The sequence below is a fragment of the Leopardus geoffroyi genome, chromosome E2 (genome assembly GCF_018350155.1).
Source record: "Leopardus geoffroyi isolate Oge1 chromosome E2, O.geoffroyi_Oge1_pat1.0, whole genome shotgun sequence".
In the NCBI taxonomy this organism is placed as follows: Eukaryota; Metazoa; Chordata; class Mammalia; order Carnivora; family Felidae; genus Leopardus; species Leopardus geoffroyi.
In genome coordinates this window covers 10,118,520-10,141,473 of record NC_059335.1, presented here as the reverse complement: position 1 = coordinate 10,141,473, position 22,954 = coordinate 10,118,520, and the positions used below count along the sequence as shown (strand labels likewise).

Sequence of the window (22,954 nt, the reverse complement as noted above, 5' to 3'; positions counted from 1 at the left end):
GAGGCTGAGGCAGGAGGAAGGGCGAGGTGGGAGGGGGAACTGGGAGGCGGAGGCGGAGGCCGCGTCACGTGGAGGAGAGGGGCACAGGCCTTCTCCCGAAGGCCGGCGGAAAGAGCCGAAGGGAGGGAGTGAGGTCGAGGCAAGGCGGAAAAAGCCGAAGGCAGAGGAGCGAGAGACGGGCAGAGACGGAAAAAGCCGAGGTTGGTGATGGGGGTGTGGCTAAAGAATGGATGGAAAGTCGCGGGAGCCGGAGATAGCCGAAGCGGACCAGGACGGGATGGGGGGGGGGGGGCGCGGGGAAGGCAAGGAACTGCGACGATCCGGAAGGAGCCGAAGGCGGTGTCGGAGGCGGGTGGCAGGAGGCGGAACTAGCCGAAAGAGGAATTTAGACGGGAAAGGCTGAAGGGCGGGGCTCGGGAGGCGATTAACAGAGCAAAAGGCTGGGAAATTCACCCGAGCGCAAGCGGGAAGAACCGAAAATTACCAGCTTGAGGGAAGGCGGGAAGAGACTAAAGTTTTAGGTGGAAGAATGGGAGGGAAAGAATTCGAGCTACGGAAAGAAAAAAAAAAAAATAACCGAAAGCTGGAGGCCGGGTGCCGTGAGTTGTAGGTTTCCGGAGAAGGGGAGGATGGAGCCGAACAGGTCCGGAGCTGACGTCATTAGAAACCTCGGTCAGTGACGTCTCCCTGGGGCGGTGCGAGAGGGGCGGGCCTTGGTACTGCCTCCGGGAAATTTAAGAGCTTGTAGCGTAGGTTATCGGGAAGGCTCTAGATAAATGTTACACGTGGGAGCGACTGACCGGGTTCAAACGGTGTGCAAACGACCTACAATCTTTTGATCCTCGAAACTCCATTGGGAGGAACTACTATTCTCATTTAATGGATGCAGACAATCCTGGTGTCTAAATAGTTGTCTCAGGAACGTAATATTAGCCGTAAAGAGCGCCTCAAGAATTTTAGTCCGTGTGGGCATTCCATTGCCTACTGCAAAAATTCGTTGAGGCCGGTTTATATCCAAGGATCTTTGTTCTGTGCTTTTATGAGCTCCTTGTACAGTGTCAAGCTCTGTGATGGTCGATGGGAACAGTTTCTAGCTTCCTGGAGCTTAAAAACCGATAATGCTCCAGGGGAAAGGAACTGGAAGTTGGAAGAGAGCCTCTATTAAATGAGGTGTTAAAGGGGGCGCCCAGGACAGGGTTGTTTAAGTTGAGATGGGAAGGAGAAGAGAAAGTTCCAAGCCAAGAAAAAGTTTATTTCAGACCCTGACGAGGTGTGGACCATTTAGGTTCCGGGAACAGAAAACCAGTGCAGCATGAAAGATAAATCTGGAGGTAAAGGCGCCAAATTACTTCTTGGTCTATTGATCCTACCATGAAAGAAAAAAAAAAAAAAATGCCCGCAAACTAGTCTGGGACATACGATTTTTGTGAGTAATTTATAACAATCTCCTTCAGTGAAGTAATTAGCTTTCTTGACAAAAAAAAAAAAAAAAAAAGATTTAAGCCATTTCGAGTGAATTTTGATGGCTATGAAATTTGTTCTGAGGAACTACTGCCTGCCAATCAAGACTCCTAATCTTCCGTCTTTCCTTTCTTATGTTCTGGATCTAGTTTTATTTACTTTCTGGATCTAGCCTCTAGTTAATGATGGTTATTTAACCATTCACTTCTCCCCTAAAATGTCCATACCAAGAATACATTTCTAATTCACCTGCAAGAGACTTTTTTTTTCTTTGCATGCATCATTGCAATAAAATGTTGGCACGTGCTTTTAACAAAATTGTCGGAAAGGTTTCTTTAACACAAGACTAGTAGAGCAGGATTATTCGAATGGAAAGAAAAATACTGCGAATTGTCTTTCCCCTTCTGTGCCTTGTTTTCTGAACCCCATGTATTCTAGCGATGGATGAAACCACACTGGTTAAGACTGTAGACCACATGGTCTGTCCTTTCATGCTGTGGTCTCCAGCTGGCCACCTCTGAAGCTTCAGCAGGCCATTCCAGAATTCTAGAGGGCTGTCTGCTTTTAGGTAATGAGAAAAATGAAAAGATCAGCAAGTCTCATGAGGCAGGAAGGTTTCTCCATGCCTTTTCAGAATCTTACTAGACCACTGTCTAACATTGCCTACCAAGCCCTTCTGACATTCTTTTTTTTTTTTTTTAAAGTTTATTTGAGAGACAGAGCGCGAGCAGGGGAGGGGCAAAGAAAGAGGGAGAAACCCAAGCAGGCTCCACACTGTCATCACAGAGCCCATGCAGGACTCCAGCTCATGAAACCGTGAAATCATGACCTGAGCCGAAATCAAGAGTCCAATGCTTAACTGGCTGAGCCACCCAGGCGCCCCCGCCCTAACATTCTAAATGTCACTTTGACTTACTATGTAACTGTTGATTGGGGTCTAGACTCTGAGAAGTTATGGAAGATTCTCAAGTTTCAAAGGATTTTTGGCCTGGTAGGAAAGACGACCTTGAATGGTATTAATCAATTTTGTAGCAAACTTTCCAACCTAATTCCTGCATTTGTTTTTATACATACACGTTTCTCATCTCCAACTTGAACCAGCTTAATTTTTCTGCTGGTTCGCTCATTAATGAGTTAAATTCATTCCTTTTCTTTTTTTTTTTTTTTATGTTTTAGTTTTGAGAGGGAGTGCGCGCATGTGCGCTTGAATGGGGGAGGGGCAGAGAGAGGGAGAGGATAGGAAGTGGGCTCCATGCTGACAGCAGTGAGTTGATATGAGGCTTGAACTCACAAACCATGAGATCGTGACCTGAGCTGAAGTCGGATGCTCAGTGGACAGAGTGGATGCTCAATGGACAGAGCGACCCAGGCGCCCCTTGTTCATTCATATTCTTTAATATCCTTTGTAACAAACGAGTAGTCTAGTAGGTAGACTATTTTCCTGACTTCTGTGAGCCACTGTAGCAAATTAATGGAAACAGAGAAAGGGGTTGTGGCAACATCTGATTTATACCCAATCAGAAGTGCTTCCAATTTGAGGCTGAAGCTGGGGGTGGGCAATCTTGTGGGAATGAGCTCTTAACCAACGGGATCTCATGCTAACTCCGGGTAGATAGTATCAGAACGGAATTGAACTTCAGCTGGTATCCCCCAGTTGCAGCACTGCTTGGTGTGGGAAAGCCTCCAAGCATTTGGTGACCAGAGTAGAGAAGTATAGAATGTTAGAGTAGAGGAGAAACACAGGATCTCCCTTAGAACCCCTTTGGAAAATGGCTTGGCAATATCAACTCCAGCTGAAAGGAAGCTTACTCTATGATTCAACAATTCCACCCGAATGTATGTATCCAACAAATGTGTACCAAAAGGCATGAAAAGAATGTTCACAGCAGCCCTAGTCAAAATAGTCCCTAACTGGAAACAACTTAAATACCCATCGGTTGGAGAACAGACAAATAAATTGAAGTATATTTGCCACTTTTGAGGACCCCCTGGATGGCTGGGTTGGAAGACCCAGATGGCAGTCTTTTGCAATACATCTTGGGCGATATATCTAAAGAACCTTCTTTTGTATACCTTTGAGTTTTCTTTGCTGATCAGTGAGAGCAAGTCTCCCAGTCATGATACAAATTGCCACTAAGATTCCCACAGAGCTACCAAACGTGCTTTGCGTGTGTGCACGTGTGTGTATCTGTGTGTGTGCCCACGCACGTGTCCATGTGTGCCAGGTGTGTGGGGGGTGTGGTGTGGGGAGGTTGTGGAGGAAGGTTGCATGTTTTACCAACTTGCCCATCGTTTCCAAAATTCTTCATCTGGACCTCCAAAATGTCTCCAAGCTTGGCAGGTCCTTGTATTTTTCTGAGATGGAAACTTCTGTGATGCCCATACGTGACCAATGCTTCCCTGGTACCTATTTCTTTCTACTCTGGGAACATCATTATTCTGGCAAAAGATTTTGTTTTTCTAGTCACGGGGATGGCTCTACAGAGAAGTCACTACACGGTGTGGAAGAAATGCCAGGAGCTGGCTCCAGCCCGTGGAAATAACTAGGGAAGAAAGGAGGAGACCATTGGCCAAAGGGAGGCATTATGGTATCTTGCTGACTGCCAACCAATAGCTATTTTCTCTACCTTCCTTGCTAATCCAACCCTGTTTTTATTGGGAAATGGAGGGTAGTGAACTCCAGGCTAGATCATGGTTCCACCTAGTTCTCAAGGAGATGATGTTGCCCCCTAGAGGACATTTTGGGACTTATTGTGGGAAATTCCTGTTGGGTTGGTTTGGGGTTTTTTTGTTTTTGTTTTTGTTTTTGTTTTTTTATTCTCAAGGGGAGAGTATTGCACCCTTGAGGACATTTTGGAAGTTTGCAGGGACCTTTTGGGACATCACAATAATAAAGGAGTTGTTACTGACACTAGAGGACAGGGACCAGGGATGATAGGATGACAGCACAGGGACCAACCTGACTATGGGTAATAAATGCTCACCTAATGAACAAAATTATAGCCAGTTGTGCTCAGTCAGTTGTGTCTGGCTCTTGATTTTGCCTCAGGTCTGATTGAAAGGTTCACGAGTTCGAACCTCACATCAGGCTCTGAGCTGTCAGTGCAGAGCCTGCTTGGGATTCTCTCTCTCCCCCCCCCTCTCTCTCTCTCTCTCTTCTCTCTCTCTCACTCACTCTCTACTTCTCCCCCGCTCTCTGTCTCAAAATAAAAAATAAGCTAAAAAAAAAAAAAGATAAAATGGTTAATTTTAAGTTATGTAAATTTCTTTTTTTGATGTGAATTTCACCTTAAAAAAAAAAAGTTTAAGAACATATATACCCCCAAATTTGAGAACCTACCATTACATTAAATGTTCTTTGTAAGCTTTATAAAACTATAAGGGGGAGTGGGAAAAGGAACCCTTTTAGATGTTTAATGAGTCTAGAGGTCCAGGAGAAAATAATTTATAGACCAGGTTGGTTTATTTTCAGTCCTTTTCCACAAAGTTACTGTTCACAAGAGTTGCTGCAAAGTCACAGGAAATAGCTCCGGTCATTCGCTAACCAGTTACAAATGACCACATGCCATGGATCTTCAGGGTCATCTCAAGGTCAATATAATAACTAATAAATCATTTAATGCTAAGAATCAGTTTTAGTTCTTCAAAATAGTTTGACTCCCTTTATTTTTATTTCTATGACCCGTGCACATTTCACTTTAACACTACAAGACAACTCAGCAAAAGCGTTTCTCTCCAAAGTCTTATCCAACGGATGTTTGATAGAGCCCTCTGCTGCATGGTCATTCCAAGACTTCGAAACATCTTTTGTGCACAAAGAGGTTGTTTGATCCTGTCACTGGCATTTTTCGTAGCACAGCATAGTTTAAGAGTTTGAGATTCGGAACATTAAAATAAGGGTTTTAAAAAACTTTTTATTAGGGAAAAATTCAAACATACACAAAAACGGGAAAGTGTAAGATGAACCTTCATATACCTATCACCCAGCTTCAAGAATTATAAACTTGGGGTGCCTGGGTGGCTTAGTGGGTTAAGTGTCTGACTCTTGATTCGGGCTCAGGTCATGTGATCTCCTGGTTCATGAGTTCCTGCCCCGTGTCCAGCTCTGCATTGACAGCTGGGGTCTGCCTGGGATTCTCTCTCTCTCTCTCTCTGCCCCTCCCCTGCTCTCTCTCGCACTCTCTCTCTCTGAAAATAAATAAATGTAAAAAAAAAAAAAAAAGAATTATAAACTCAGGGAAATTAAGTTCCTTACACCTACCCACTGACCGTCCCCCAACTCTGATAGCTTATTAATTTTTTTAAGTTTATTTATTTATATTTTTGATAGAGCACAAGTGGGGGCGGGGCAAAGAGAAGGAGAGACAGAATCCCTAGCAGTCCCTATATGGGACTGCAACTCACAAACTGTGAGGTCATGACCTGAGCCGAGATCAAGTGTCCAACACTTAACTGACTGAGCCACCCAGGTGCCCACACCAATGCCTTTTTTTTTTAAGAGAGTGAGTAAACCCGCACTGGCAAGAGCCAGGGAGGGGGGAGAGGGGTAGAGGGAGACAGAGAGAATCCTAAGCAGGCTCCCTGCTTAGCACAGAGCCTGATGTTGGGCTGGATTCCACCACCCTGGGATCATGATCTGAGCTGAAATCAAGAGTTGGAAACTCAACCGACTGAGCCACCCAGGCGCCCTGAGTGTCCAACTCTTGATTTCAGCTCAGGTCATGATCCCAGGGTTATGGGGTCCACACTCAGTGTGGAGCCTGCTCAGGATCCCCTCTCAATCTCTCTCCCCCTCCCTCTCTCTCCCTCTCTCTCTCTCTCTCTCTCTCTCTTTCCCCCCTGCTAGTGCTCTCATGCTTTCCTTTCCTCTCTCTCTCTGTCTCTAAAAATAAAAAGAATTAAAAAAAAAAAGTCGGATGCCCGAATGAGCCACCAGGCACCCATTTTAGTTTATTTTTAATCAAATACCACATTTGTTTCATCTAGCTAGTTAACTACCTAGCTCCACACATATTCATAAATAGTTATTTCTATATATGTTGTTACACATTTAAGAATATACACTTGTGGGATGCCTGGGTGGCTCGGTCGGTTAAGTGTCAGACTCTTGATTTCAGCTCAGGTCATGATCTCAAGGTTCATGGGATTGAGCCCCAAATCGGGCTCCTCACTGACAGTGTGGAGCCTGCTTGGGATTCTCTCTCTCTCTCTCTCTCTCTCTCTCTGCCCCTCCTACACTTCCTCTCTTTCTCTCTCCCTCTCTCTCTCTCTCTCTCTCTCTATCAAAATAAATAAACTTTAAAGTATATATATTAAAAAAGGGGGGGAACCTGGGTGTAAGTAGGTTGAGCATCTGTCTGACTCTTGATTTCAGCTCAGGTCATGATCCCAGGGTTGTGGGATCAAGTTCCACATCACACTCCAAGTTGAGTGTAGAGCCTGCTGGAGATTCTGTCTCTCCCTCTGCCCCTCTACCCTGCTCTCTCTCTCTCTCAAATTAAAAAATATATGTTAAAAAAAAGAGAATATATACTTGTACCTGTAATGGGTTAAATAGTGCTTCCCTCCCCTCAAAGTCACATTCTTCCTGAAACCTCAGAACGTGACCTTATTTGGAAACAGGGTCACTAAAGATATGATTGATAAAAATAAGATGAGGTCACACTGGAGTAGGGTGGGCCCTTACCCTGATATGATTGGTATCCTTCCAAGAAGAGAAGAGACACAAAGATACACACAGGGAGACAACATGTGACAGAAGAAGCAGAGATTGGAGTAATCTATGAGCCAAGCATTGTTGGCCAACCACCAGAAGCTGGAGGAAGCAAGGATTGCTTCCCTAGGGCCTTCAGAGGAGCTCAGACCTTCATTTCAAACTTCTACCCTCCAGGGCCACCCTGCTGGCTCAGTCAGTAGACATTCAACTCTTTTTTTTTTTTTTTTTTTTTTAACGTTTATTTTGAGAGAGAGAGAGAGAGAGAGCGCGCGCAGAGGAGGGGCAGACAGAGAAGGAGAGGGAGAATCCCAAGCAAGCTCCACACTGTCAGCCTGGAGCCCCATGTGGGGCTCAAACTCACCGACCCTGAGATCATGACCTGAGCTGAAATCAAGAATCGGATGTTTAACCTACTGAGCCACCCAGGTGCCTCTGCAACTCTTGATCTCATGGTTATAAGTTTGAGCCCCACATTGGGCATAGAGATTAAGGGGCACCTGGGTGGCTCCGTCAGTTAAGCATCCAACTTCGGCTCAGGTCATGATCTCACGGTTTGTGAGTTTGAGCCCTGCGTCGGGCTCTGTGCTGATGGCTCAGAGCCTGGAGCCTGCTTTGGATTCTGTGTCTCCCTCTCTCTCTCTGCCCCTCCCTGGCTTGCGCTCTGTCTCTGTCTCTCTCTCTCTCTCTCTCTCTCTCTCTCTCTCTCTCTCTCTCTCTCAAGAATAAATAAACATCGGGGGCACCTGGGTGGCTCAGTCAGTCAAGCATCCAACTTCGGCTCAGGTCATGATCTCATGGTTTGTAAGTTTGAGCCTGCATCAGGCTCTGTGCTGACAGCTCAGAGCCTGGAGCCTGCTGCGGATTCTGTCTCTCCCTCTCTACCCCCCTTCCCCACTTGTGCGCTCTCTCTCTCAAAAATAAATAAATAAACTTTTAAAAATGTAAATATTTTCTTTTCTTTTTTAAAGTAATCTCTATACCCAACATGGGGCGCAAACTCACAACTCTGAGATTGGGAGTCCCATGCTCCACCAAATGAGCCAGCCAGGAGCTTTTATTCTATTCTATTCCATTTTATTTTATTCTATTTATTTTATTTTATTTTATTTTATTCTATTTATTTTATTTTATTTATTTTATTTTATTTTATTTTATTTTATTTTATTTATTAAGTAAGTTTTACACCCAATGTGGGGCCTGAACTTACCACCCTGAGATCAAGAGTCACGTACTCTACCAATTAAGCCTCTTGGCTCCCCTCTACCTTCATCTTCAAATGGCCCTTCTCCCTGTGGTTTCTGTATTCAAATTTCCCTCCTCTTATAAAGACACCAGTCATATTGGACTACAGCTCACCCTAATGATGTCATCTTAATTTAATTACATCTACAAAGACCCCCATTTCCAAATAGGATCAGATTCATAGGTCCCAAGGATAAGTACTTGAACATATCTTTTGCAGGGACACAATTTTTTTTTTTTAATTTTTTTTTTCAACGTTTATTTATTTTGGGGACAGCGAGAGACAGAGCATGAACGGGGGAGGGGCAGAGAGAGAGGGAGACACAGAATCGGAAACAGGCTCCAGGCTCTGAGCCATCAGCCCAGAGCCCGACGCGGGGCTCGAACTCACGGACCGCGAGATCGTGACCTGGCTGAAGTCGGACGCTTAACCGACTGCGCCACCCAGGCGCCCCTGCAGGGACACAATTTGATCCATAACATCTCATGTACGTAAAAATCCACCTTGTGTATAATTAAATGTATGTATTTTATTACAGGTAATAAAGGTTATCTTTACTTCTATTCAAACATGCTAGTTTTTACTTATTCATTTATTTTTTATTTTTTCAAGTTTACTTATTTATTTAAAGCAATCTCTACACCCACTGTGGGGCTCGAGCTCACAATCTCACAACCTCGAAATCAAGAATCACATGCTCCACTGGCTGAACTGACCAGGTGCTGCCTAATTTTTTTAAATGTAATTTTATTTATTTCAAAGATTTTAATTTTTAAAAATTTTTTATGTTTATTTATTTTGAGAGAGAGAGCGGCGGGGGGGAGCATGTGTGAGGGGGAGAGCAGGAGAGAGCGGTGGAGGGGGGGTGTGTGGAGGGAGAGGGAGGGAGAGAATCCCAAGCAGCCTCCATACTGTCAGTGCAGAGCCTGACATGGGGCTCACTCCCACGAACCATGAGATCATGACCTGAGCCAAAATCAAGAGTCAGATGCTTAACCGACTGAGCCACCCAGGTGCCCCTTAAATACTTTTACTTAAGGGGCGCCTGGGTGGCGCAGTCAGTTGAGCGTCCGACTGCAGCCAGGTCACGATCTCGCGGTCCGTGAGTTCGAGCCCCGCGTCGGGCTCTGGGCTGATGGCTCAGAGCCTGGAGCCTGTTTTCGATTCTGTGTCTCCCTCTCTCTCTGCCCCTCCCCCGTTCATGCTCTGTCTCTCGCTGTCCCCCCAAAAATAAATAAACGTTGAAAAAAGTTAAAAAAAAAATACTTTTACTTAAAAAAAGTTTTTTTTTTTTTTTATCGTTTATTTACTTTTTGAGGGAGAGAGACAGAGGTGTGAGCAGGAGAGAGGCAGAAAGAGGGAGACGCAGAATCCGAAGCAGGCTCCAGGCTCCGAGCTGTCAGCACAGAGCCCGATGCAGGGCTTGAACTCACAGACTGCGAGATCATGACCTGAGCTGAATTCGGGCGCCCGACTTGACTGAGCCACCCAGGCACCCCTAAATATTTTTATTTTTAAGTAATCTCTACCCCCAATGTAGGGCTCAAACTCACAACCCTGAGATCACGTGCCGTGCCCCATTGACTAAGCCAGCCAGTGCCCCTAATCCGATGTCGTTTAAAGAATCCTAAGAATTAGGCGGTTCGAACAGGAAGGGCGGGAAAAGAACTGAGACTGGAATAAGACACCACACGTGCCTTTGTTACAGAGTTCTCCATCCTGACTGTGTTTAGAATCATCTGGGGAGCATTTTGTAAAAATCAGTGTCTCAGCTCCACCCCAGACCAATTAATCAGTCTCGGAAGGTGGGGCCCGGGCACTAGAGTTGCTGAAACTGTCCCCAGATAATCCTAATGTGCAGGTGGGGCTGCGAACCACCGAGGTGGTTAATGTGGAGCTGCCACCTGGGTGGAGGTAATTATGTAATCCCTAAACCCAGGGGCCTGATCTATTGACTAACTGCTCTCCACCCCCTTTCAGTGACCAAGTCTCAGTTTTGGCAGCTGTTCCGATTAGCTGTGGCTGAAAAAAACAAAACTACCCCCTCCCCCCCGGGTATATATCCCATGGTCTCACCAGGGTCTCAGAGAGATATTTGGACACCATGTGCATGGCCACATTATTCACACTAGTCGAAGGCTGAAAAGCAACCCAAATGTCTGCCGAACGGATGGATGGATAATCAAAATGTGGTTTATAGTTTACAACGGAACATATTCATATTCAGCCTTGAGAAAGAAGATGGGAGGGGCGCCTGGCTGGCTCGGAAGGTGGAGCACGCAACTCTTGCTTCTGGGGTTGGAAGTTTGAGCCCCGCATTGGGTGCAGAAATTACTTAAAAATAAAATCTTGGCTGGGAATACAAAGTGGTGCAGCCACTCTGGAAAACAGTACGGAGGCTCCTCAAAAAACTAAAATTAGAACTCCCCTACGACCCAGCAATTGCACTACTAGGTATGCTGTTTCAAAGGGGCACATGCACCCCCATGTTCATAGCAGCGCTATGGACAATTGCCAAAGTATGGAAAGAGCCCAAGTGTGCATCGATGGATGAACGGATAAAGAAGATGCGGTATATAGATACAATGGAGTATTACTCGGCCATCAAAAAGAATGAAATCTTGCCATTTGCAACTACGTGGATGGAACTGGAGGGTGCTATGCTAAGCGAATAGACAAGAGAAAGACAAATACATGATTTCACTCCTATGAGGACTTTAAGATGCGAAACAGATGAACATAGGGGAAGGGAAGCAAAAATAATATAAAAACAGGGAGGGAGACAGAACATAAGAGACTCTTAAATACAGAGAACAAACAGAGCGTTGCTGGAGGGGTTGGGGGAGGGGGGCATGGGCTAAATGGGGAAGGGGCTTACGGAATCTATTCCTGAAATCATTGTTGCACCATGTGTTAACTAATTTGGATGTATATTATAAAAAATAAAAATAAAAATAAATCTTGGCGTGCCTGGGTGGCTCAGTCAGTTAAGCGTCTGACTTCGGCTCTAGGCACGATCTCACAGTTCGGGGGTCGGAACCCCAGATCGGACTCTCTGTTGTCAGTGCGGAGCCCTGCTTCGGATTCTCTGTCCCGCTCTCTCTCAGAACCTCCCCCGCTTGTGCTCTCTCTCTCAAAAATAAATAAACATTAAAAATAAATAAATAAAAATAAAATCTTAAAAAAAAAATACAGGGGCGCTTGGGTGACTCAGTCGATCACGCGTGTGACTCTTGGTTTGGGCTCAGGTCATGATCTCACGGTTAGTGAGTTCCAGGCCCACATTGGGCACTGCACGGTCAATGCAGAGCCTGCTTGGGCTTCTCTCTCCCTTCTCTCTCTGCCCCTACCCCACTCGTGCACTCTCTCTCTCTCTCAAAATAAACGTTAAAAAAAGAATTATAAACTCATAGCCACGCCCTATTTCCACCCACTGACCATCCCCAACTCTGCCAAATTATTTTCAATCAAACGCCAGATTTATTTTATCTAGCTAGCTAATTAGCTAGCTCCACACGTGTACAGTTATTTCTTCGTATGTTGTTATATGTTTAAGAATATGCACTGATACCTGTACTGGGTTAAGTAGTTTTTGCCTACCCCCCAATTCGTGTTCTTCCGGAAACCTCAGAATGTGACCTTATTCGGAAATAGGGTCATTGAAGATATAATGAACTAAATTAAGATGCGTTCACACCGCACCCTCTCGGTGGGAGTAGCGTCGAGGGGTTGCTGAAGATCGAGCATGGGGAATAGAAGATCGACAGGGCTGTAGCCATCTGTGCAAAATGCAAACGGCCTCAGCGCTAATCAAGAGAACGTACTGCATGCCCTTGTTGCGATAATCGTTTCCTTCATTGGCGTCGTTTAACCCAGTGAATATTTGGAGTTAAATATAGACATTTTCAAGTGGCTCAGACCTCTGGAATTAATCTTTCAGTTGAAGGGATTTGTGCATATTTGGCATTTCACATGCAGGAAGTGTGTAAGAGAATCTGGCCGACTGGTTCTCAAAAATTTTCCCTGCATTGACTTAAAGACCTGGAAGGACGAACTGTAAGGTGGTTTAGCTGAAAAGTATATGGGTAAGCGTGTGTGTGTATGAGAGAAAGAGAGAGAATGTGCCAAAATTTCAAATTAATGAATCTATTCAAAGGATATATGAATATTCATTGGACTATTTTTTTCTGTAAGCTTGAAGATCTCCAAAATAAAAATTTGTAGGGTGCCTGGCTAGCTCAGTCTGTAGAGCATGTGACTCTTGACCTCGGGGTTGTGAGTTTGAGCCCCACGTTGGGTGTAGAGGTTACTTAAAAAAATTTGTGGGGCACCTGGGTGGCTCAGTCGAGTAGGCGTCCGACTTCGGCTCAGGTCATGATCTCACGGTTTGTGAGTTCAAGCCCTGCATCAGGCCCTGTGCCTTCAGTTCAGAGCTTGGAGCCTGCTTCGGATTCTGTGTCTCCCTCTTTCTCTGTCCCTTCCCTACTCTGTCTCTCTCAAAAATCAATAAACATGAAACTTTTTTTAAGATTGTGATAAAATAAAAGTTACCAAATAGTGTCCACTATTCTCTTTCTGTTTCTGAACTTCAAGCCATCTAGATCAAGGTCATGTTTAGAAAACGGACTTTCCTAGGGGGCCAAGCGATATTTGGAAGAAACAATACAGATTTGAAGAGACGTGTACTTCCCAAACTCTCTCATTTCTTTTCTTTCTTTCTTTTTTTTTTTTTAACATCTATCTATTTTTGAGAGACAGAGGGTGAGAAGGAGAGGGGCAGAGAGAGAGGGAGACACAGAATCTGAAGCAGGCTCTAGGCTCTGAGTTGTCAGCACAGAACCTAACGAGGGGCTTGAACCCACAAACCGTAAGATCATGACCTGAGCCGGAGTCAGATGCTTAACCGACTGAACCACCCAGACATTCCAGCCTCAAATCATTCTAAGCAAAGTGATGTTCACTCTGGACTTGTTTCTTTAGTGTTCAGGATACCGATGTTTTATATTCTCTGTTTGCCTCAAAGTACAACGGTCACATATTGTAATTAACAAATAGGTTTTCAGGGCTTAAAAAAAAGGACAAGGGTCACTTGGGTGGCTCACTTGGTTGAGTAACCCGCTTCGGCTCAGGTCATGATCTCACCATTTGTGAGTTCAAGCCCCACATCGGGCTCTGTGCTGACAGCTGGGAGCCTGGAGCCTGCTTCGGATTCTGTGTCTCCCTCCCCAGCTCACGCTGTGTCTTTCTTTCTCAAAAATAAATAAACATTAAAAAAAAAAAAAAAGGCAACTCATGATCTGGCTTCTTTTTCTTGCTTAAGATTTTATTTTTGGGGTGCCTGTGTGGCTCAGTCGGTTAAGCAGCTGACCTCGGCTCAGGCCATGATCCCACAGCTGGAAGACTGGTGAGTTCGAGCCCCATGTTGGGCTCTGTGCCGACAGCGCAGAGCCTGGAGCCTGCTTCGGATTCTGTGTCTCCCTCTCTCTCTGCCCCTCCCCTGCTCATGCTCTGTCTCTTTCTCTCAAAAATAAATAAACATTAAAAAAAATAAAATAAAAATATTTTATTTTTAAGTTATCTCTACATCCAGCGTGGGACTCAAACTCACAACCCAGAGATAAAGAGTCACATGTTCTACTGACTGAGCCAGCTGGGTGCCCCCGCCATCCGATTTCTTAATTGACGCCTTTATCCCCCTCAGTCACCATGGCTCGGTCACCTGACTTGTCATCATTCTCCACATCACCACTCGGTCATTACTTCCTCTGAGAGATCTTCTGTGATGCCACAGGACAACATATCCCCCCCCAGGGTTTATGTGTCACCTCGCACAGGGCTGGGCTCAGAGGACGTCTTCAGGGAATACAGAAAGAAGGAGCTCGTCAGAGAGACTAAAATCAGAAAGACGGAGAGTGTTGGCAGGGAAAGGGAAAGAGAGTTAGAGAAAGAGAATGGGGTGAAGGAAAGAGGAAGATAGAGAGAGCGCCTGTTTGGCCCCGTGAGAGGGTGCACGCCAGGGGGAGGGAGAGAGAAGGAAACATTATGGAGAAAAAAGAAAGTGTGAAGAGAGTTGGTAGAGGGCAGTGTCCAGGGAATCTAATGCTGTGTAACAAGTGATCACAAAACTTTGTGGTATAATTTGACAGCGGTCCTTGATTTTGCTTACGGATCAGAACTTCGGGCAGGGCTTGGAAGGAATGGCTCGTATCTGCTCCCTCCGGGGTGGCTTGACCAGCTGCCAGAGGATATACTTCCAAGATGGCTCACTCACATGGCCAGCGAGTTGGTGCTGGCCGGCGCCTGGCGCTGGCGCCTGCCTGAGGGTCAGGAACTTTGTGGCTCTTCTCCACGAAGGCTTCTCTCTGGGCTGTTTTGGCTTTTCCTAGCAAGGAGGCTGAGCTTAAAATCAAGTGTCCCAAGGGAGGGAAAGTGGACGCTTCCATTTCTTGTCTTTCTTTACTCAAAGCTTTACTGAGATATTCACGTAACACAGAATTCAGTGGGGGCGCCTGGGTGGCTCAGTCGGTGTCCGACTTCGGCTCAGGTCACGATCTCCTGGTTGGTGAGTTCGAGCCCCCCATCCGGCTCTGTGCTGACAGCTCAGGGCCTGGAGCCTACTTCAGATTCTGTGTCCCGCCCCCCCCCTCCCCCCCACCCGTCCCTTGCTCATGTGCTCTCTCTCAAAAATAAATAAACGTTAAAAAAATTTAAACTTAAAAAATAATAATAAATAAATAAATAAATAAATAAATAAAGAGGGGGCAGCACCCAGGTGGCTCGGTGGGTTAAGCATCCGACTAGGGCTCAGGTTTACTGGTTCAAGCCCCACATCTGGCTCTGTGCAAACGGCACGGAGCCCGGAGCCTGCTTAGGATTCTGTGTCTCCCTCTGTCTCTCTGCTCCTCCCCCACTCACTCTCTGTCTCTCAAAACGTTTATTTATTTTTAAGAGAGAAAGAGAGAGACACACACACACAAAGTGTGAGTGGGGAGGGGCAGAGAAAGGGAGACACAGCATCCAAAGCGGGCTTGAGCTGTCAGCACACAGCCTGACACAGGGCTCGAACTCATGACCTGTGAAATCATGACCAGAGCCAAAGTCGGAAGCTCAACCGACTGAGTGACCCAAGCGCCCCTCAGGACATACTTTTCTGACTCCGACACTGAGTCAAAAACACTTTTTTTTTTTTTCAACGTTTATTTATTTTTGGGACAGAGAGAGACAGAGCATGAACGGGGGAGGGGCAGTGAGAGAGGGAGACACAGAATCGGAAACAGGCTCCAGGCTCTGAGGCATCAGCCCAGAGCCTGACGCGGGGCTCGAACTCACGGACCGCGAGATCGTGACCTGGCTGAAGTCGGACGCTTAACCGACTGCGCCACCCAGGCGCCCCTCAAAAACACTTTTATAGCTCTCTCTTCTTTTCCTTCACAGCACTTCATGAAGTTTCTATTTATATTTATGGAACTGTTTTCTCTCTCTCCCACTGTCTTGTGACGGTTCCTACATAAAGCAGGGGTACGTCCATTTTTTAAAAAAGTTTATTTACTTATTTTGCGAGAGAGGGAGAGACGGAACCCCAAGCAGGTTCCGCACTGTCAGCGCAGAGCCCAAGGCGGGGCTCAAACTCCCAAACTGTGAGATCATGACCCAAGCTGAAATCAAGAGTTGGCCGCCCAACCAACTGAGCCCCGCAGGCGCCCCTGGCGTATGTTTATTTTTATCACTATTGTATCCCCAGGACTTCCGGCCACGGGAGTGGGTCATCTCCTCCTCCCATCATCGACGGAAGAGGAACTCCCATCAAAAGCCGTCAGATGACTGTAGCGTCAGCTGACCTCTGACTGCGTTCTCACAAAAGACCTTGTGCCAGAACAGCCCGGCCCAGCTGCTCCTGAAGTCCAGCTTCACAAAACTACAAGAGATAATATGTATGTATCGTTAAGTCCCTCATCTTTTCCGTGATTTGTTTCACATCAATAACCGAGGGTAAGCATCGGCCAAACTTTTTTGGAGTGATGTTGTGATCTTGGATGAATTCCTACCCCTCCCCGAGTCCCAGAGTTGCAATCTGTAAAAGGGGATGAAATATCGATCTTTGGGGCGCCTGGGTGGCGCAGTCGGTTAAGCATCCGACTTCAGCCAGGTCACGATCTCGCGGTCCGTGAGTTCGAGCCCCGCGTCGGGCTCTGGGCTGATGGCTCAGAGCCTGGAGCCTGCTTCCGATTCTGTGTCTCCCTCTCTCTCTGCCCCTCCCCCGTTCATGCTCTGTCTCTCTCTGTCCCCCCCCCCCCAAAAATAAATAAATAAACGTTGAAAAAAAAATTAAAAAAAAAAAAAAAGAAATATCGATCTTTGAGGTTCGCGGAGTATGTATGGGCCTCAGGGGCAAGATCAGAGCACAGAGTAGAAGCTGAATATGCCATCAGCAGTATCATCTCCTGATGAAGCATGTGGGCCACATAGCCCGGGTTTGAATCTTACTCTTCACTACTTCTAAGATACAAGACTTCGTTCGGGCTACTGATAACTTTGCTGGCCCTCAGACTCATTACGTATGAAATAGTTCTATTAAAGAACCTAACTAGGGGCGCTTGGGTGGCTCCAGTCGGTTAAGCGGCCGACTTCGGCTCAGGTCACGATCTCGCGGTCCGTGAGTTCGAGCCCCGATTCGGGCTCTGTGCTGACCGCTCGGAGCCTGGAGCCTGTTTCAGAGTCTGTGTCTCCCTCTCTCTCTGACCCTCCCCCATTCATGCTCTGTCTCTCTCTGTCTAAAAAATAAATAAACGTTAAAAAAATTAAAAAAAAAAAAAAGAACCTAACTAATCTCATAAAAATTAGAAAGATAGGGGCGCCTGGGTGGCTCAGTCGGTTGAACGTCTGACTTCAGCTCAGGTCATGATCTCGCGGTCCGGGAGTTCGAGCCCCGCGTCGGGCTCTGTGCTGACTGCTCAGAGCCTGGAACCTGTTTCCCATTCTGTGTCTCCCTCTCTCTCTGCCCCTCCCCCGTTCATGCTCTGTCTCTCTCTGCCTCAAAAATAAATAAACGTTAAAAAAAAATTAGAAAGATAATTCCCATAGGCGAGCCCAGATGACTCAGTGGGTTCAACGTCCAGCTCTCGATTTCGGCTCAGGTCATGAACCTCATGGTTCTTGAGACCGAGCCCTGCACTGGGCTCCCCGCTGGTAGCACAGAGCCTGCTTGGGATTCTCTCTCTCTCTCCTCTCTCTGTCCCTCCCCCACTTGCCGGTTTGTGCACTGTCTTTTAAAAAAATTTTTTTTTAAAGTTTATTTATTATTTTGAGAGAGAGAGAGAGAGAGAGTGTGTGTGTGCAAGTGGGGGAGAGACAGAGAGAGAGAGAGATGGGGGGAGAGAGAGAGAGAGAGAGAATCCCAAGCAAGCTCTGCAGTTAGTGTGGAGCCCAACTCGGGGCTCGAACTCACAAACAGTGAGAATCACGACCTGAGCCGAAGTCAGATGCTTAACTGACTGAGCCACCCAGGCGCGCCCCCCCGCCCCGTCTTTCTCTCTCTCTCTCTTTCAAACAAACAAACCCAAAAAAGAGAAAAAATTCACTGAAAACCCATTTAAACTCCATGAGAAGACAGCTATTTTTTTTGCCAGTGCTCTATCCCAGCACTGAGATCAATGGCTAACACATAACAGATGTTCAATAAGTATTTGTTGAATGAATAATAAAAAGGCACCTTGCTTAAAATACACTTTAGTTAGCACCAGGCCTACAAGGTCCCTCAGGATGCCCCACCTGCTTCATCTATGATTTCACCTCTTACCACTGCCCATCCTCTCACTCTGCTCCAGCCACCTTGCCCTCTCCAAAGTTCCTCAGCTATGCTAGCACATTCCAGATTCAGGGCCTTTGCACCTGCTGTTTGCCCTGACCAGAAATGCTCCATCGCCCAGTTAACCACACGGTTTGTTTTCTTCAGTCCCTCCAGATCTCGGTTCAATATCCCGTTTCTGCGAGAAGCTTCTTTCTGGCCACTCCTGGAACCCTGTGGTCCCATCCGGGCTTATTTTTCTCCACAGCATTTCTCACGGTCTGATTTCTATTTGTTTTTGGGCTCCCCTCGAAAGAACGTTAGCCGCCTGAGGGCAGGGCTCTGTTTTATTCGCTGCTCTATTGCCCAACGCCTCCACTACCGGGATTTCAGCAGGTGCTAGATAAATATCTGCTGATTTAAAAAGCCCCATAAGTAAAAAATAAATAAATAAAAACTAAAAAGCCCCATCAGGTGAGCACTTGGAAATTTACCGTCGGGGTGGGGGGTGGGGGGAAGGGGGGCGGGGAATCGCGCCATTCTTGGGCCAGGATTGGCTGGAGCCCCGGTCACGTGGTCGACAGTCCTGCCGGCCCGCCTTTCAGGCGGGCGAGCTTCGCGTGGTCCCAGGCTCTAGGGGCGGGCCGGGCCGTGGAGGAGGTCGTGCGCAGGCGCGGTCCGTGGCGCAGGCGCAGACGCGGCCCGGGCGCGCGGCCGGCGGCGGTAGGCGGCGCGTGGGGCCGGCGGGCGGTTGCCGTGGGCAGGACCCGAGCGCAGGCAGCTGGAGCCGGCGCCATGGTGGAGAAGGAAGAGGCCGGCGGCGGCATCAGCGAGGAGGAGGCGGCGCAGTATGACCGGCAGATCCGTCTGTGGGGATTGGAGGCCCAGAAACGGTCAGGGCCGGCGCGGCTCGCGGGGCTGAGGGGCTGTTGGGGGCGTCTGGCCTGAGGCGTTCGCCGCCCTCGCGGAGCCGGAGGGTCGGATTTGAAGCGCAGAGGCGGGAATTACGTGCCCGGGGTTGGTAGCCTTCCTGAGAGGACTGGAGGGGTCGGTTAGCGGTGTTTCTGGAAGCTGAGGGAAGCGGGGACCTCCCAGGGTGGTGGGAGGGTCGCTCCGAGGGAGGGCCTCTGGAAGGGGCGGCGGGGGAGTCCTGGTTGAGGATTCAAACTCAAGGACTCAGGCGCCCGAAGGGAATGATGCGGGGGGGGGGGGTTGCTTAGGGAGGAGGAGGGGCCGGCCGTGCAGGGGGAGGATGAAGGGGGGGCGTAGTTCATTCATTCGTGGATTGTGGGAATCTCTTGGACGCTGGGGGGACTGGCGAACCGAACGCGCGCGAATTTACGTTCTTGTGGCTTCGAAAGGGTGGGCCGCTATGAAAGGAGGAGGGTATTTGAGGAGTTTTGGAGCAACATATTTCAAGTGGGAATCTTGAGGAGCTCGGGGAGGCCAGGGGTTGGAGGTACACGAAGAGGTTGCTTATGCCTAGGTATGAGGGTGTGTCTCTAGAGGACTGGGCGCTAAGGTTGGGCATACCTTGGGTATGGGGTAGTTATCGGGGGGGATGAGGTCTTCGAAAGGGTTGATTGGTTTTATCAAATATTAAGTACCTGCCACGATCGCTTTTTCTTGGCGCTTAGCGAGTATTAGCGAGCTGCATCCTTTGCCCACATGGAGCGTGCATTTCTGGTGGGGGAAGCAATTAACATAAATAACATATTAGACAGTGCAAGTGCTGAGAGAGAAATAAACCAGGGTAAGAGGATCTTTAAAGGATGCTGAGGTGGGAGAGCTATTTTGATAGGGAGGCCAGGGAAGACCTCTGGAGAGGTCTTCATTGAGCCACAGACCTGTATGAAGGAAAAGAACCATATGGAAGAAGCTCGCTAGGAGAGAGAAAACAGTGTAAAATTCTGGAGGCCAGAGCATGCTTGGCAAATGAGAGAGAGAAGCAAAGAAGCAAGGCGGTTGGAAGCAAATAAGGTGTAGCTTTAAAAAAAAAAAATTTTTTTTTAATGTTTATTTCTGAGACAGAGAGAGCGCGCGAGCGAGCATGAGTCGGGGAGAGGCGGAGAGAGAGGAAGACACAGAATCCGAAGCAGGCTCCAGGCTCTGAGCTGTCAGCACAGAGCCCGACACGGGGCTCGAACTCACAAACTGTGAGGTCATGACCTGAGCGGAAGTTGGTGGCTCAACCGACTGAGCCACCCAGGTGCCCCGAGGTGTAGCCTTTTTATTCCGAGAAACCCATGGGAAAGTTTTGAGCATAGGAGTCACAGGAGCAGATTTGCATTTTATTTTACTTATTTTAGTTTTTGATGAAAAAAATTTTTTTAACTTTTATTCATTTTTGAAGGGGGCGGGGGAGGGGCAGAGAGAGGAAGACACAGAATCCGAAGCAGGCTCCAGGCCCTGAGCTTGTCAGCACAGAGCCCAACGCGGGGCTTCAACTCACAAACTTCGAGACCATGACCTGAGCAGAAGTCAGATGCTTAACTGACTGAGCCCCCCAAGTGCCCCCCCCCCCCCCACGTACATTTTTCAACTGAGTCTCATAGCAGCTCTCTGAAGTAGGAAGAGCAGTGATTTCCCCCTGTACAGACAAGAAAGAGGCTGCACAAAGCAAATTGACTTGCCTCTAAGGAAATTCCAGGTGGAATAGAATTCTGAAGATCTGGAAATGTGAAATGGAAGGTGGCCTAGGAAATGGCCGACTACATTCTGGCAACCTTTTTGTTGCTGATTCTGCGTGATGTTTGGACCAAGTTTATCAGAAAACTGAAAAGGAGAGTAATAACCAAAAGGGCCCTCCAGGGAATTCATAGGGTCTAGCAGTTAAAAATTGGGCTGTATCTTTCATACAGTGTTTAAAATTTTTTGAAATGAGTTGCCAACATTTGAAAAATCTAGAGAATTGGCTGAATTTGAGACAAAAATTGGGGTGCTTGGCTGGCTCAGTCAGTGGAGCATATGGTTCTTGATGTTGGGATTGTGAGTTCAAGCCCCACAGTTGGGGTAGAGATTACTTAAAAATAAAACCTTTAAAAAAGCAAGAAATTGACTTCATTTAAAAATACTTAATGACTTAGAATCCCTAAGGCCAAGGAAATATTCAAACAAAAAAATTAAAAACAAATTTATTGCCTTTGGAAGTGATTATTAACAATGCACCCTCTAATGTGGTGAAATAAGAACTTCAGTGTGTCATCTGTGAAGTTTTCCTGCTGAATATCTTTTAGCCTAATCATGCTTTCAGAGAACAGAGGAACAGATTAAAGAACATTGAGGTAATGATAAGATGTCCAGGATGTGGGACATTTTATAAGACAGCTGTACTGGTTCTGTTCCAGAAGTCAGTGTCATGGAAAAAACAAAGGAAGGGAGTGTTCTAGGCTTAAAAACCATAAAGAGGTGAAGCCAGATGCAAAATGTGAACCTTGACTGGATCTTGGTTCAAAAAGAAAACTCCTATAAAAACGTCTTTTAGATAGTAATGGAGATTTGAATATTCAGTCCTATTAGGTGATATATGCATATTTAAAATTTTTTTTTTAAAGTTTACTTATTTTGGGAGAGAGAGAGCACGTGCGTACGCAGGGGAAGAACAGAGTGAGAGGTAATCCCAAGCAGGCCCCACACAGGGCTCGATCTCACGAACCTTGAGCTCATGACCTGAGCCGAAATAAAGAGTTGGACGCTTAACTGACTGAGCCACCCAGATGCTCCTCTATATTTTTAAGGTTTATTTATTTTGAGAGACAGAGAGAGAGAGACAGAGAACTCATGGAGGAGGGGCAGAGAGAGGGAAAGACGGAATCCCAAGCAGGCTCCGCCGCAGTGTCAGCGCAGAACCCAAAGTCAGGCTCGAACTCACAAACCATGAGATCGTGACCTGAGCCCACATCAAGAGTCAGACGCTTAACAGACTGAGCCACCTAGGTGCCCCCCCCATTAGATATTTGAGAATTATTTTCTAGATGTGGTAATAATATGGTTATGAAGGAGAGTGTCCCATTTTTGGAGGTGCATGCTAAAGTTGTGACATGCTGTGGTGAAAGTGTATGGGTAAAAGGCAAAATGCTAACTATTCTTTTTACTTTTCTGTGTTTCAAATTTTTATAATGAAAAGGTGGAAAAGAAATGTGTTTCTCTCTGTCCCTCCCCCTGCCCCATTCCCCAATCTGGAAATTTCTATAATTTTTTAAAGCTTATTTATTTTGAGAGAGTGCACAAGTGGGAGAGGGGTAGAGAGAGAGAACCCAAGCAGATTCTGCACTGTCAGTGCAGAACCCAACGTGGGGCTCAAACCCACGAACCATGAGATCTTGACCTGAACCGAAATGAAGAGTTGGATGCTTAACTGACTGAGCCACCCAAGCACCCCTCTTCTGCAATCTGGTAATTTCTGAATTCTGTCATCTCCTGAAGAATAGAAAGATCAGATATTCCACATTGGTTGGAGCCAAGCAGAGGCCACCTCTGACATGGCACGTGGTTCTCTAGCCTTGTCTCCATCAGTTCAGCTTCCCTCATTGATCTGATTTGCTTGGCCCTACAGGTGCAACTTTCCATTTTTTGCTGTGGGACATAGCCCACTTTATGGATGGGGCTCAAGGAATGAGAGCTGGCTCCCAAGGTTATGCACCAAGTAAACAGGAGTTGAATCTAAGTGACTCCCTTTCCCCTCCCTCAGCTCATTTTCCACAATCGGGGCTCATTCTTTCAGTCAAATAATCATAAAGGAAGATGTTGA

The 22,954-nt window shown here is 46.8% G+C and overlaps 2 protein-coding genes and 1 long non-coding RNA gene across 7 annotated transcripts in view; 2 read left to right on the top strand and 1 right to left on the bottom strand.

Annotated features, from left to right (window-relative positions):
• Positions 1–661, bottom strand: part of ZC3H4 (zinc finger CCCH-type containing 4) — a 44,735-nt gene extending 44,074 nt beyond the window's left edge. The window contains exon 1 of the mRNA XM_045441930.1: positions 578–661. The gene's annotated coding sequence lies outside the window, so the exon portion shown is untranslated. The remainder of the gene's footprint in view (positions 1–577) is intronic.
• Positions 88–16,368, top strand: LOC123578768. 2 transcript variants are annotated; one of them, XR_006702505.1, is made up of 2 exons: positions 88–200; positions 12,075–12,656. It is a non-coding gene; the product is annotated as an uncharacterized LOC123578768 (long non-coding RNA). The 2 variants fall into 2 exon arrangements; XR_006702504.1 differs by lacking the exon at positions 12,075–12,656 and adding an exon at positions 16,162–16,368 and having other exon boundaries at positions 93–200.
• Positions 16,369–18,807: 2,439 nt separating this feature from the next.
• The window catches only part of SAE1 (SUMO1 activating enzyme subunit 1), a 75,013-nt gene continuing 70,866 nt past the window's right edge, over positions 18,808–22,954 (top strand). The window contains exon 1 of one of the 4 annotated variants that reach the window (XM_045441920.1): positions 18,808–19,097. In XM_045441920.1, the coding sequence (XP_045297876.1) occupies positions 19,000–19,097 (98 nt within the window). In that variant the 5' untranslated portion in view covers positions 18,808–18,999. The remainder of the gene's footprint in view (positions 19,098–22,954) is intronic. The other 3 variants (XM_045441923.1, XM_045441921.1, XM_045441922.1) reach the window with 3 other exon arrangements.